This window comes from Euprymna scolopes, chromosome 5, assembly GCF_053919585.1.
Source record: "Euprymna scolopes isolate OS-2025 chromosome 5, ASM5391958v1, whole genome shotgun sequence".
Lineage (NCBI taxonomy): Eukaryota > Metazoa > Mollusca > Cephalopoda > Sepiida > Sepiolidae > Euprymna > Euprymna scolopes.
In genome coordinates this window covers 39,836,472-39,850,203 of record NC_136486.1, presented here as the reverse complement: position 1 = coordinate 39,850,203, position 13,732 = coordinate 39,836,472, and the positions used below count along the sequence as shown (strand labels likewise).

General features: G+C 33.4%; 1 protein-coding gene across 1 annotated transcript in view; it reads right to left on the bottom strand.

Moving 5' to 3' along the window:
- The window catches only part of LOC145276570 (uncharacterized), a 137,831-nt gene extending 131,842 nt beyond the window's left edge, over positions 1-5,989 (bottom strand). Inside the window, exon 1 of the mRNA XM_080127766.1 lies at positions 3,112-5,989. Within this exon, the coding sequence (XP_079983892.1) occupies positions 3,112-4,461 (1,350 nt within the window). The 5' untranslated portion in view covers positions 4,462-5,989. The remainder of the gene's footprint in view (positions 1-3,111) is intronic.
- Between the last annotated feature and the right edge of the window lie 7,743 nt (positions 5,990-13,732).

Below are 13,732 nucleotides of genomic sequence, written 5' to 3'. Positions count from 1 at the left end.
AGTTTTTAGTGATTTAATGTAAAATCTTTATCCGGTTTGAAAATCATACAGTGTTTATCGATATATTTGAAAAAAACAAATGGCGGCAAGGTGTCTGTTGAATACTTTAAGTTTAGGAAAATGAGTTCAAACTAAAAAATTATGCAAAATACTGTTCGAAAACCACCCAATATATGTTACCGTGACATAGACATACATTGAAGTGAGTTTCTAACAGTATTTTGTATAACGTTTTAGTTTGAACTCATTTTTCCTAACTTGACGTATTCAACCATGACCTTGCCACCATTTGTCTTTTTCAAATATATCGAAAAACATTGTATGAGTTTTGAACCGAATAAACATTTTATATTAAATAAAAACACTAGGTAGAAATGTAACTTATTTTGCCTTTGATAACATTTATTTGTTATACATTTTTTTTTCGACAATTTTTTAAAATCTATGTGTATAGTAAAACAAACCCAAATCAACTTTTTAAAGGTAAGTTGGTACTCATCAGCACGTTGACCCATATTTTTTATTAAAAAAATCACTTTGATTTTCATTGACGTCCTTAATTTAACCGCATGTATTACAGTAAAAGCATACCCTGTATGGTCAGTATATTATTACAAATTTAATGGGAGGTGAAGTAACTAGTTCCTATTTTCTTATTACCTCCCTTTGGGAGCAAAGTTAAACACATGATCATTTTAATTTTATTTTCTTATTATCTCCTTTTGGGAGCAAAGTTAAACACAAGATCAGATTTTAGTAGGGAAAAAATCCAGCTCTCTCCAAAAGAGTACTCTGGATTGAAAGCAAAAATACCTGTATAGTTATATTGGCTCTCCAGAATGCCCAAGGCACCCATCTCCCTGGGGACAAACAAAAAGTCGTTTTTTTAAGTGAGGAAAATTGAGATTTACAAAAAGGGCACTGGATGATATCATAAATATATACACTTTATCATCTTTATTTCCCTTTATTAGGGGTCCAACATGCTTTTAGCATTCTCTAAGCTAGGCAGTCTGGATGGAAACAAAAATCACCTCAGAGCAGGAAAAACAATAAATATATCACCTCAAAGGAAAATTAGACACGATGTCAGTTTTTAATGCGAGTAAAAATGCAGCTCACAAAAAAGAAATTTCTGGATAGGAATGAAAATACCTGTTAGCACTTCAAGCAACAAGAATAAACCCATTTTCCCTCTGAATAAAAAGGAGATAATGCATGAACAGCAGTCTCCTGAGACCAAACATATACGTTTACCCATCTTCTACAAAACAAGAGTAAACACATGGTCGGTTTATAGCAGCAATCCAACTCCCCCAAAAGGGACACTATAGTTTGACTGCAAAAACAGCTTGGTCAGTCCCATTAGCATTTCCTCATGAATAAGGTATTTTAAATGACAGACAATAAATCCATAGTACCTCTGAAAGGTGGTAAATTTTGCCACCTTTTAAAAGAAGAGGTAATACCTGGGAGGATGATCTCTCAACATAACAGATGCAAAACTTTGAATCCAATCAGAAACTTATTCACTTCTATTTATTTATTTATTCTATATTTGTTCAAGATGTTTGACACAAGGTCAGGTTGGGATTGAAAAGCCAGTGTATTAGAAGTGCTCTCTGGCCTACAAAAGATACCTGAGCAGACCTGTTGATATTCCACAGGAGCACTGTCTCAGGTAATTAGCAATAAACTAACCCTTTCTCAAAGAGAGAAGGTAAAACTTGGAAGTGGATCTCCTAGGACTGTAGAGAACTATATTTCAGCTTCACAGCAAGGAGGCTGACAGCCTCATAATGGTCTTGACTCTGACAGACTGAGTGTTGGATGTTGCGTAAATAGCTTAGAACGAAACGAAAGCTTGGATAAAAATAAGGTATTTATGTAGAATACACACCATGCTATTTTTTTAGATGCGATTTTCAAGTTAAATTCAATTTTTATGGTATCTTGTTTATTAAATTGTTATGAAAGTATAGAATATTTACAAAACACCTTTTCCTCTCCATGTTAACAAAAGGGTTTGCACAAACTTGAAAAGTCCTTGACTTTTGACTTTTGCCTTGAAAAGGCCTTATTTCTATTATTACCTTGATAGGTCCTTGAAAATAAGGAAAATGTCTTGAAAGGCCTTGAAAATTGTATTCTTTATGATCAGTAAAAATTTTTGTCGAAATATTAAAATAAATTGAAACAAATCTTCCTTTCATTTATAATTTAATATTTTTTGAAGGGGAGGGGTAGTGCGGCCGCCATGAATAAAAATGGCCGCCTCCCTGCCCCTCCAAGAAAAACTCCTTCTGCGGACAGGACTCTCCAATGGCAAATTACTCATTCCGCCTCCGAAAAAATATGATAACCTAAAATGAGGCTGGACAAGACAGTAGCGATCTTGGTTGGAAATTTAAAAGCCACAATGAAAGTTAATATTTGAGATGAAATCAAAAGCATTTAAAACTACTTAAAAAAAAAACAAAAAAAAAACACTAAAAAATGATGCAGATAGATTGCAAAGTAACTTCTATTGACTATGGTAACATTTATTTGTCATGTATTTGATTTTTGATCAATTTTTCAAATCACTGTGGATTGTAAACACCCCAAATTTTGTTTAAGTAAAACTTGATTTTTGTCTAGAGAAGGCCTTGAAAAACTTGGAAAAGTCCTTCAAAATGGACACTGAAAATCTGTACAAACCCTGAAATAATAGCATTATTCTTTCAGCACGATACAATTCTCCATAAGTACCAAAAATGAATAGCTGGACTTATGTCAGTAAGAGATTTTAAGAGAGTAGAAAGTGGACATTGTTTACTTTCAATAGCCTCATAACTCACTTCTCTTGATTTGTACTTTAGTACTCACATTCCATAGGCAACGTTTCTGACAAAGGGACAAGAATTGTTGTTTTCGGGGGTGAAATCAATCTGTATAAGACTTATCTTGACTATTTTCTGACTTTGAAATGATATTTAATTTTTAGTTCCTTACATCAAGTGGTTTCTCGCCTCGTCTGGGACAATTCCCCTAAAAAATAAATAAATAAAAAGTACACACTACTTCAAATATTCTCAAATCAATAAAAATGGAAAATTAAGTTATACTTACGAGCCGTCGCTTTTGTTTCATTGAAGCAATGATGGCTGATCTTGAGAGATTAGTCGATTTCATTGCATTGCGCTCAGTGAAAGATGAATTCGATAGCATTTTCTTGTTTCCCTTATTTACAGAAGAAATTCTATTCTTATCATTCTGAGATGAGTCCTCTGCTTCGGATTGATTGGAAATTCCCAATTCATCACCCGAACTATCGCCACTGCTGCTTAGGACCACAGTTGCGACTTCTGGGATTATTTTTCTCTCAGGGCATGCATCAACCTTGATTGATTGTAGCAAAGACGAAATGGGGTTGTCGCAGAGTGCCAACTGCAATGAATCGTTATCAGATGAAGATGATCTCCCGTCTGCTTCTCGGTTCTGTGAACTCCCTTGAGTTGTGTTAACTTTGGTCTGAGACATAAGAGATAATCCGGTGGCTCTGATGGAATGATTTGTATAAACCATAGATAAGCCACAATTACGGCTGATCTTTTTCATAAATCCTGCTATCGTCTTTTCCCCGACAGGGCAGTTGTAAAACCAAACATATTCGTTTTCAGAAACAGCTTCACGAGGTCTTTGCCAGAGCCGATCACAAAGTGGATGGAGTTTTGACAAATATTTTTCAAATGATTTCACTGGACAAAGAGGCGTATCGATTAACTGCGGCATTACGTTGGGAACAGTAGAAAATGCACATGTGCCCCGTTTGTTGCCGTCACGATCACAGTTTTTGGCTTTATCTTTACTCAGAGTCACATATTTGAGACCACTGTACGGGTCGCACACAACTTTCAAGGCTGATTTAGGCATCATATTTAGATTCTCAGTACCTCGTCGGAAAAAATAAAGCCTAATGTCAAACTGAACTTTGTTGTAGAGTCCAACTGGTGTGTCGCAATTGTAATGGAAGTATTCATAGAGTTTTCTCAGGTCTGGTTCACTGATCAATGGCCGATGTTCAACTTTGTCTCTGCCCATTTTCTGAAGTTCCGCCACAGCCATTCTGAAGTTATTGTTGGCGGAAAAGAACGTCTGATCTTTTATGATATCAAAGTGGCGATGATAGGGATAGCTACGCAAATAGCGGTTCAGTGAATATCGAAAGTTTTGCAAGGAACCACTCTTGTAATGCTCTCCGTCTGGTCTTCGAGCATCCATGTAGAAATGGCTAAGAATTTCTGCCAGTTGATTTTCTGTGAATTTAACAAAGTCTGTATCCATTTCTTTTTCCTTGAGATACTCTCGAAGAGTGTTGGCTGCCTTTCGGTTCGCCTTCAGCGTGTTCCTTGAATTTATTGACTGGGCTTTTATTTTCATGTTGCCCGAAAACGACGAAACATCGGCAAAGCGTTTCATGGCTGTTAAATGAAATAGAATTTTTTTTTTTTTAATCCCGGTGTTTTATGTTATTTATTTATTTTTTTTTCCTTTCTTATTATATTAATATTTTTAAAGGTAACGCTTCCAAAGTATTATATTAGGTTTTCTGAGAGTTTTTGTTTTGTTTTTTAATCCAGGTGTTTTAATTTTTTTTTTTTATATATTAATATTTTTAAAGGTAATGCTTCCAAAGTATTATATTAGGTTTCCTGCTTTCTTTTTAATCCCGGCGTTTTATTTTATTTATTTATTTTTTCTTATATTAATATTTTTTTAGGGCTAAACTTCCAAGTTATGTGAGTTTTCTGTTTTTTAGTTTATTTATTTATTTTTTTAATTAGGATTTACCATAATTTGTTGTTTCATGTGATTTTTTTAATAACTTTTAGAGCGCTTCGCTTCGCTTCGCTTGAAGCTTCACAGACAGAGCGTATTTACAGACAGAACAGACAGCAAGCGCTTTTTTTGTTGTTGTTGATTTTTTTTTTTTTCAAATATAATAATAGGTGGAATCTCAATAGATTTGCAGAGAAACAGAATTAGGGCAGAATTAAAGTTCAAGACTTAATCACTGGTAGCAAGCTGTGCGGGTCTCTTTAAAAAATATTTAACAACAAAACCAGTGATATAGAAGATAAAGAACTTGAACAAACAAACAAAAAAAGTAAAAGAGACAACAACATTTGTTAGGTTCGATTATTATTATCCTGCTACCAACCTGATACAGACGGATGACGAGGTGAGAGAGGATGGCTGTATGTTGGGGGATAATTATAAGAGGGAGGAGCTTAGCTTAGCTTGTCTGTACAATATTACAGTAGTCAGAGGAAGAACGAATAAGAGAGAGCCTGTTGGGCTTTATTATTATTTTAACTTTATTTTTTAAATTTTTATTCAAGTTTTTATTTCGAGCCAGTATTTTAAGTAATAAATTTATACAGCAATTAAAATCATTTTGTTGTTTGTTTTAGTCCATTATATAGTGGTTGGTTGGTTATCCTGTTTTTCTCCTTATCTTTCTTCTTTCTATTTAGTTAAACTGACCTCAAACAAGCACACACACACACATTATTATTAGTGCATGAGACAGAGAGAGAGAAAGGGAGAGAATAAAACAAAACTGGAGCGGTCTGCCCGACTATATTGCCTAATAATGTCTACTGCTATCTGGGCCGGCGTTGTGGACGATGCAAGCAAATTATAGACGCAGTCAAGTATTACTTACATGCTGCCCAGACGTGTGCAGCAGCATACACAACATACAACACTAAGCAGAGGTCGTCAGATTCCGTCTATTCTTAGACGCGGTTTTGTGCGCACTCGCGTCCACACACACAAGCAGTAATAGCATTCGATGCTGCACTGATAAATAAATTACACGCCCTCAAAAGCACGCATAGACACTAGACTAATAACAAACGCATTTTTACAAAAATGGCTGTTCTAAAAAGGGGCGGCGAGCAAGAGAAAAATAAAAAAGAAAACAGAATTACTCTCGTGCTTCTACTCGAAAGGAGCCATTATATATATATATATATATATATATATATATATATATATATATATATATATATATATATATATATATATATACACACACACACTTATGTTACCGTACTGAAATAATAACATTATTATTTAGAAAACCATTTTTAACACGGGGAGGATGTTTTGTAATTAATCTGTACTTTCTTCACTTAAGAATTTGATAAAAAGAAAACATATCGTAAAACTTATATTTAACTTAAAAAATACTATTTAAAAAGGAATAACACGGTAATATAAGTGCATAAGCACCATATATCTATATCTATCTATCTATCTATCTATCTATCTATCTATCTCTCTCTCTCTCTCTCTCTCTATATATATATATATATATATATATATATATATATATATACACACACACACACACACACACATTTTCACCCCAAACAAGGTATATTGCCACTTTGATGTAGTGGGCTACTATCAGGAACATAAGCTACAGGAGTACTATGTAGGGAGTTGGGCAGCAAGATGTCTGTTCACATTACACTTGAACTTCTGCATGTCAGGGGAAGCAGGGACCTGGAAGGGAGTTCCATAGTCTAGCAGTTCTGGGAAGGAAACTACTGGAGTAGAAAGCTCTCTTACATCTTAGGGATTTCTACTGTGTAGGGGTGGGATTTAGCTGCTAGTCGGATTTGTCAGGAATATTTACGTCAAGGGAGTACAAGTACTTGCAGTTCGTCAGAGCATTCACCATTAAAATACTTGTAGAACAGGCAGAGGGATGCAACATTTCATTGATGGGACAGAGCCTGAAGCTTAGATGACAGTTCAGGACCTATCAGGTTGGTGACTCTCTTTTGAACCATGTCTAGGAGCGAGAGACTAGTAGCAGATGCACCAGCCCAAATGTGACAATACTCCATACATGGGCGAATAGTGGCCTTATAGAGGTACAGATATGTTCAGGCGTTAGTAGTTTTCTAGCACGGTATAAAGAGCCTACCTTCTTCGCAGCGGTCTTGGCACAATGTAACTGTTCCAACTCATGTTCCCTGTAAACATTAGGCCTAGGAGTTTAAAAGAAGTACTTTCAGGTAATGTGTCTTTGTCTTTGGTGGTAGAGAAGGTTTCTTGTAATTATTGAAGAAAACAAGCTTAGTCTTGACAGCATTGAATGTGACTATCCATTTATGTCCCCATTCCTCTACCAATTGGAGGTTTTCCTCTAGTGTTTCTGCCATTTCGATATATATATATATATATATATATATATATATATATATATATATATATATATATAATATTTCTCTTTTGAGTATGTTGTTGAATAATAAATTCTTGTAGATCATAATTTACAGTCTTAAATTGGGTTCTTTGATGACAAGCTCTATTTCCTATTTTGGTTTTATTGAGCTTTTTTATTTGGTTTGGATTACTATTTAAATATTAATATTTATATTCGCTCCTTTAGCTTTTGGCTTGTAAACCTAATTTTTACTTCTTGATTTGATTCATATATATATGATTTAATTGAATAATATAAAGATAAATATAGTGTGTCCAAGTTTGCAGCTAGTTCAGGACATGTCTACTTCCAATTAAACTTGAACTCTTCAATGAACAGGTCGTAAATTTAGGAATATGATTTAATAATATATATTACGTCATCACACGCTACGTCAAGCATTTATTAATATATACTCTGTTGTATTGGTACTAAGTAGAGAGCAGCCATGTTTTGCAAATAACCTCAATATTAAAATCACTAAAAATTTATTTGAGCGTTATTCTCTAAATATAAAAAATAACTTTGACTGAATATCTTCTATAATATAAATCTCACCTGTCTGTTTAAATGTATGTGTGTATTTATGTATGTTTTCCTAAAACTTTCGTCGACAGAGGCGACGGATTTTCACAAGATCAGTATAATTTTGAAGCTCGACCTTTCAGACGACAAATATCAAAAAATTGACCAAAAACATTAATTCCTTCACCATCAACTGGGCACTTTTTTACAGGGAGGAGTCGCTTTTTTCACCAATATTTTCGAAAGTCATCGGCTCTTTTCAATTGTCTAGCCTTAATTTAAACCTATGTCACCTCCAGTTTGGCAATGGGCGCAACAGCAAACATGTCACATTTTTTTTCCACGTTCTTTTCCTCCTTCGTGGTGCGGGTTCAAGCCTGCCTGCCTACTACCACTTTTTTTTTTGCTCAACACACACCTCCAAACACCTGGGCACCGCCGGGCACCCAGGCTAGTTTAATTATAAAAACTGATGAAGATTGAAAAACAAATATGTAAAAATAAAATTAAACAAACAAAAACTACATCTCTTATACTTGGTGATCTAAGGCGATATTGTAGCAACTAAATCGAACCTCACGACAAAGTTGGTCAATTTTAAAACAAACTTTCCCCCTCTATTTTCATTGTGTTTTGTTTGTTTGTTTATTTGTTTGTTTGTTTTTTAATAAAAATAAAAACGTTTCAAGCGAGAAAATCATCACAATTTAACTTCCTGTCAATTTTAATTAAATCAAAGTTTTTCTTTTTCTTTTTGTGAAATTTGAAAAAAAAATGAAATGTGGGTAAAGTTGCAGCAGTTAACAGCCGAAAAATCAAATATATATATATATATATATATATATATATATATATATATATATATATATATATATATATATATATATATATTAGTGTGGGGACGATTAATCAGAATTGGAAGCAAAAATAAAAAAATCTAAAATTTTAGGAGTATCGGAATCGGAAAAATTTGTGTCTATTTTCCGATGCCATAAACGATTCTTTTTGTTCTTTTTATTACTTGGTTTTGGTTTAAAACTTAATAGTTTTCCATTGTTCGTATTAATGATGAATATTAGGGATGATCAAATTTTTGTGAAAAATCACCAACATTTTACGAACTATCAGCTACGTCATCATTTTGTGTCTATCATATAATTGTACATCCTTTTTATGGATGCTGTTAATGTTATGTTAATTTTATTATTTAAGACCTCCGTACATTTTTTTTTTAAATAAGTGCTAAAATCAAGTTGACCCCCCTCCCTTAGAAATGAATATCTTTTAACAATTAAATAATTTCAAGTTGAATTTACTATTTTATAATTGCTAATAGTCATTTTTTATATTATGAAAATATTTTTTAAAAATTGGTAAATCTTACTCAAAAATCTGTTTAAAAACTTCATATCGTAGAATATTGGAATTTTATTCTATTGATTATTTTTTAGACGTTTGTTTTTGTTTTTTGTTGTAATGTAAGTAATGATATATATTATTGAGAAAAAATGTTGATTTTCTTTTAAACACAATAATATTTATTTTATATCCATCTTTTATTTAGAACTTCAAGATAAGTGAAATAAATAATGGGTTTTTATCTCTATATTAATAAAGTAGCTGCAGGAATTCCCCTCTGGAAAAAATGATTGTAGGTTCGCAACAACAGATGTCACATACAAATTCAATACAGTTAGGCTAATAGCATTATCTTATGTAGCTTTCGAACACTTTTGCAGACACATTCAATCGTGATAATAAAATCTACATTACATCCAAAGAGCAAAACAATCACAATCGCAACACTGTTAGAGAACGAGGTACCTATTTTTCCCTCTAAATATTTAGACCGACCACTGCCACCAGTCAACACCAGGAGGAAGTCTACACGTTCCAGATTCTATGCTTACACCGCTCGTAATTGGCTCGTACATACACAGATATACCATTAACTTTCCCATATTAGAATAAAAAATACTAAAGTTTCCCTCGAGAAATGCCGCTGGCTCTGATTGGTTGCCCGCTAATTCTCTTATTCTGGAATTAGATCATTCTAAACAAACACTTCAGAATATTACAATATGGCGTCGCTAAGACAAATGCTTCTATGCACGGCATCAATTTCAGTTAATACACACTTAATTTAACAACAGCGAATGATCTTCCACTTCTTTTACGTAACTAATGACTTTAGCTTCTCTGTAAGGACTAAAACATGCACAAACATACATTTAGTATCTAGTAGTAAATGTATCTTCTACATTTTCTTTCTTTCTTTCTTTGTGTTCATTGCCATCAAATGTAAACAGCATACTAATAGTGGTTGACCGATTTAATCAATAATGTTTGCTTATTTTTTTCCATTTACACATCTAATTTTACACATTAACAAATTTATTAGGATAAAACTTTCTTTTCTCATACTTATTGCCTACAAGCGGAGGATGATGTTTGCACAAAACATACATGCCACGATTTGATGAGTAATGTTCACTTATTTTTTTTATTTTATGTTCGTACTTTTCCTCTTCAGGTATTCATTATATTCTTTTGGGACTTATGCATTTACTGAAGCACACTGAAATAATCATGTGATTATTTAGGAGCCCATTAAAAACGTGAAGAGGGGATAGTGTTTTGCAACTATTGCATATTTCACCTAATAAATTAATAACAGATGATGTAAGAAAAAAAATACACTTCTCTACAGAATGCAATAGTGCTAGAAAAACAAATACAAACATAATAATCGCTCAAAAGCAGAAATTTAACTACTGATAATCTTAAAATTTCCTAATGTTTCATAAATACCGGCAACTTATTTTTAACAATTCAGCAGATTAACATACATGCATAAGTAAAAAAAAAAGAATATACATAACGTCTTTTAACACTCGATAATTACACAAACATATAAAATTAAATCAACTTCTACACATGATGCAATTCTGCTAAAAAAACATATGCAGCCTCTTTGAAGTCTTGATAATCGCTTAAAATTATTAAAATTAAATACTAGAACCCTTAAAATTTTACTACAGTGAGCTCTAACAAAAGGTTTGAGAATTATTGGCATATTAACATGCATTGCTAACTCTTTCCTTGCGCACACAGAACTAACATACCATACAATGTAGTCAAACACATATTGCTCTTTCCTTGCTAAGAGACGGAACACTCTTAAAATGTATACACAATGTATTTGGAAATGTAAATATGCACAAAATATCGAAATGGCCCTAAAAAAAAAATTTCTTTTACGGGTACCAATATTTAATTTTCTATTTTGGAGCGATTATCAATGATGCTATATTTGTTTTATTTTGCATTTTTTATTCCTGTCGACGATTAAATTTAATTTTATATTCTTGACCGATTACCTAGGCTTCAAAGTTGTGACTTATCATGTCGACATTTTCTTTTTAGAACTGCTTAAATGCTTTCAAATAATTTTATTGGCTATGGAAATACTTATTTGTTATATATTTGTTTTCTTTTATCACTATATGCTAGAGCTACTTTTAGAAAAAAAAAAATGCACGCAGAAAAAAATGATAATGACTTGAAAATACTGTCATCAGTAGAAGGCAATTATCTACCATTGTTTTCGCTCAATATAAAGAGTTAATAAATGTTTTCTTTAGAATCAGCCAGTATATCCAGTTTATTGCCCCAAGCCAACACTAATCGCCAGTAACCAACAGTGGTGACAATCACAGACAGCGGCTTCCACTAACTGCCACTGGAAACGATGCCCGACAGTGGAAGCCAGGTTATTTCATTTGGGCCATGGCTGCCAGTGTCCGCTATTTTCTAGGGATGGCAACAACAACCATGGTTTAATTTGTTTTCGAGGGGAGTCATCCTTTAACGATTATGTTCTGGATCTGTCATGCTTCCACCAGGCAACACCGGTTAATGGGCCCTGCTAGTATATATATATATATATATATAAACTATTTTTTAATTATTTAAGCTCTTCAGCTTTATAAAATGTTGCAATTTTTATTAACCTAAATTTATTTTGTTTAGTTTTCATAACATGAAATATGGAGGGGTGTAAGGCACGTAAAAAAAATTCCTTTAAATATTTAATGAAAACTGATTTTAAAATATAAGTTGAGTTAAAAATTGAATATGTATCGAAAATTTTATGAAAATCTGACCATTAGTTGCTAGATTTTTTAAACACAGGTATGTATATGCTTCTGAAATGATCAGTACATAGGAACTTTGTTTTAAGGTGTCAATAATGTAAACACAATTTTAGTCTCACATTTTCATTATTTTCGTATGCTGTAAAAATTTTAAAAAAATATTACTAGTTTATTTGAAGCTTCTTCTTCTAAATGGTATAAAAATTATAATGATAATATTAAATTAAATTACAGTTACATCATGTTACATATAGGGATGAGGGTTAAATCTGTGACTCACGTTGGGGGTACCTAATTAATATTTATCGATTTTAAAATACACATAAAACTTAAATCTCTAAGTCACACCCATAAATGCATTTTGACATTTTCAAAATATATGCACTTATTATATGAGGTTTTGCGATAACCCGACCCCTTTCCTAAAAAAACAACAACAACTTTGAAGTTCAAAATTTATAACGGTAATTGTATCGACATTGGGAATTTAGGACAGAATCACAATCGAGGAAAATATTAGAATCATCCTATCACGAATATATATATATATATATATATATATATATATATATATATATACACACACACACACACACACACACACATTATTTCTGAATTTATGTAAAACATTTTTTAAGATATACATTCCTTATAATATCGTCCAACTTGTTTCAAATAACAAGCTCAGTGAAGTTATGTTTCTGGCTTCTGAGCATATATACTGGTTGGTTGTATCCTGATGACTAAAGAAAAGAATCAGTCCAGAGTTTCCCTTCCTTCAACCAACCTAATTGCTTGACGAATGGGTCATCAGCTGTCTCCCTCCCCCTTCACTAATCCCTTTTGGGGTTCTTTTCTAGAAGACCAAGAAAGATCACCGAACAAAGTATACCGTTTGAACACAACTTGGCACTCGCTAAACTTTAGGTCAAGGGGAAAATTGCAGTTCTTTAGAGTCTAAAGAACTGCAATTTTCCCCTCGACCTATGATGGTTCTCAATTGAATGATCGAGAATAAGATCGGGGAAGGCGCTATCGACCATGGAATTCTATGCAAATTCCTATGTCAAAGTTTGACTCAAGAAAGCCAGTCACTCAGTGTGTCAATGACGCATCAAGTTATATATCTTGAAGTGTGACACTATGTTCGACTGAGGTCATTGAGTGCTGAGGGGGTAGGAAAAGAACAAAGGATGACAAAAGAAAATGAAGTAGATTTAGTGAGTAATAAAATAACTTATCAATAGATAATGAATAGGAATTTGTTCTTAATGCAGAAAAAGTGAAACGTGGGTAGGGTTTAATTTAGTGTGTGATGAGTGATCGGGTGACTGAACAATGGGACAGTAGGCATTGCGGGAGTGCTGCTGTGAGTCAGGGGAATAATAGGAACGACACTTGACTGTCAGTCAGATGCTTAGTTAGTTGAGGCTTGAACTCTGAGGTGGGCTGTTGGATTTTGGATACGATGAAGGGTAGTTGGTCTCTCAGAGGTTCCCAAGGGAAATGGAGAGATGAACTGACAGCAAGTGACTGACACAGCCTTGACAGAATGTACATGTGAACCTTAGCATGTAGAAACACACACCCAGAGACCAACCGATATATATGTGAAGAATCGTCTGTTTTTCCTGCATTGTTTTTGTTTTATTTTTCTACTTGTTGACCCATGCAACTCCATCAACGGTCGCTAGTGTGAACAAGACAGTGGCATGACCAGAACTAGAAGTTGAAAATGAAGGAAAAGGCCATGGCACACGACATCTGGGGTCGGCAGCTTGTC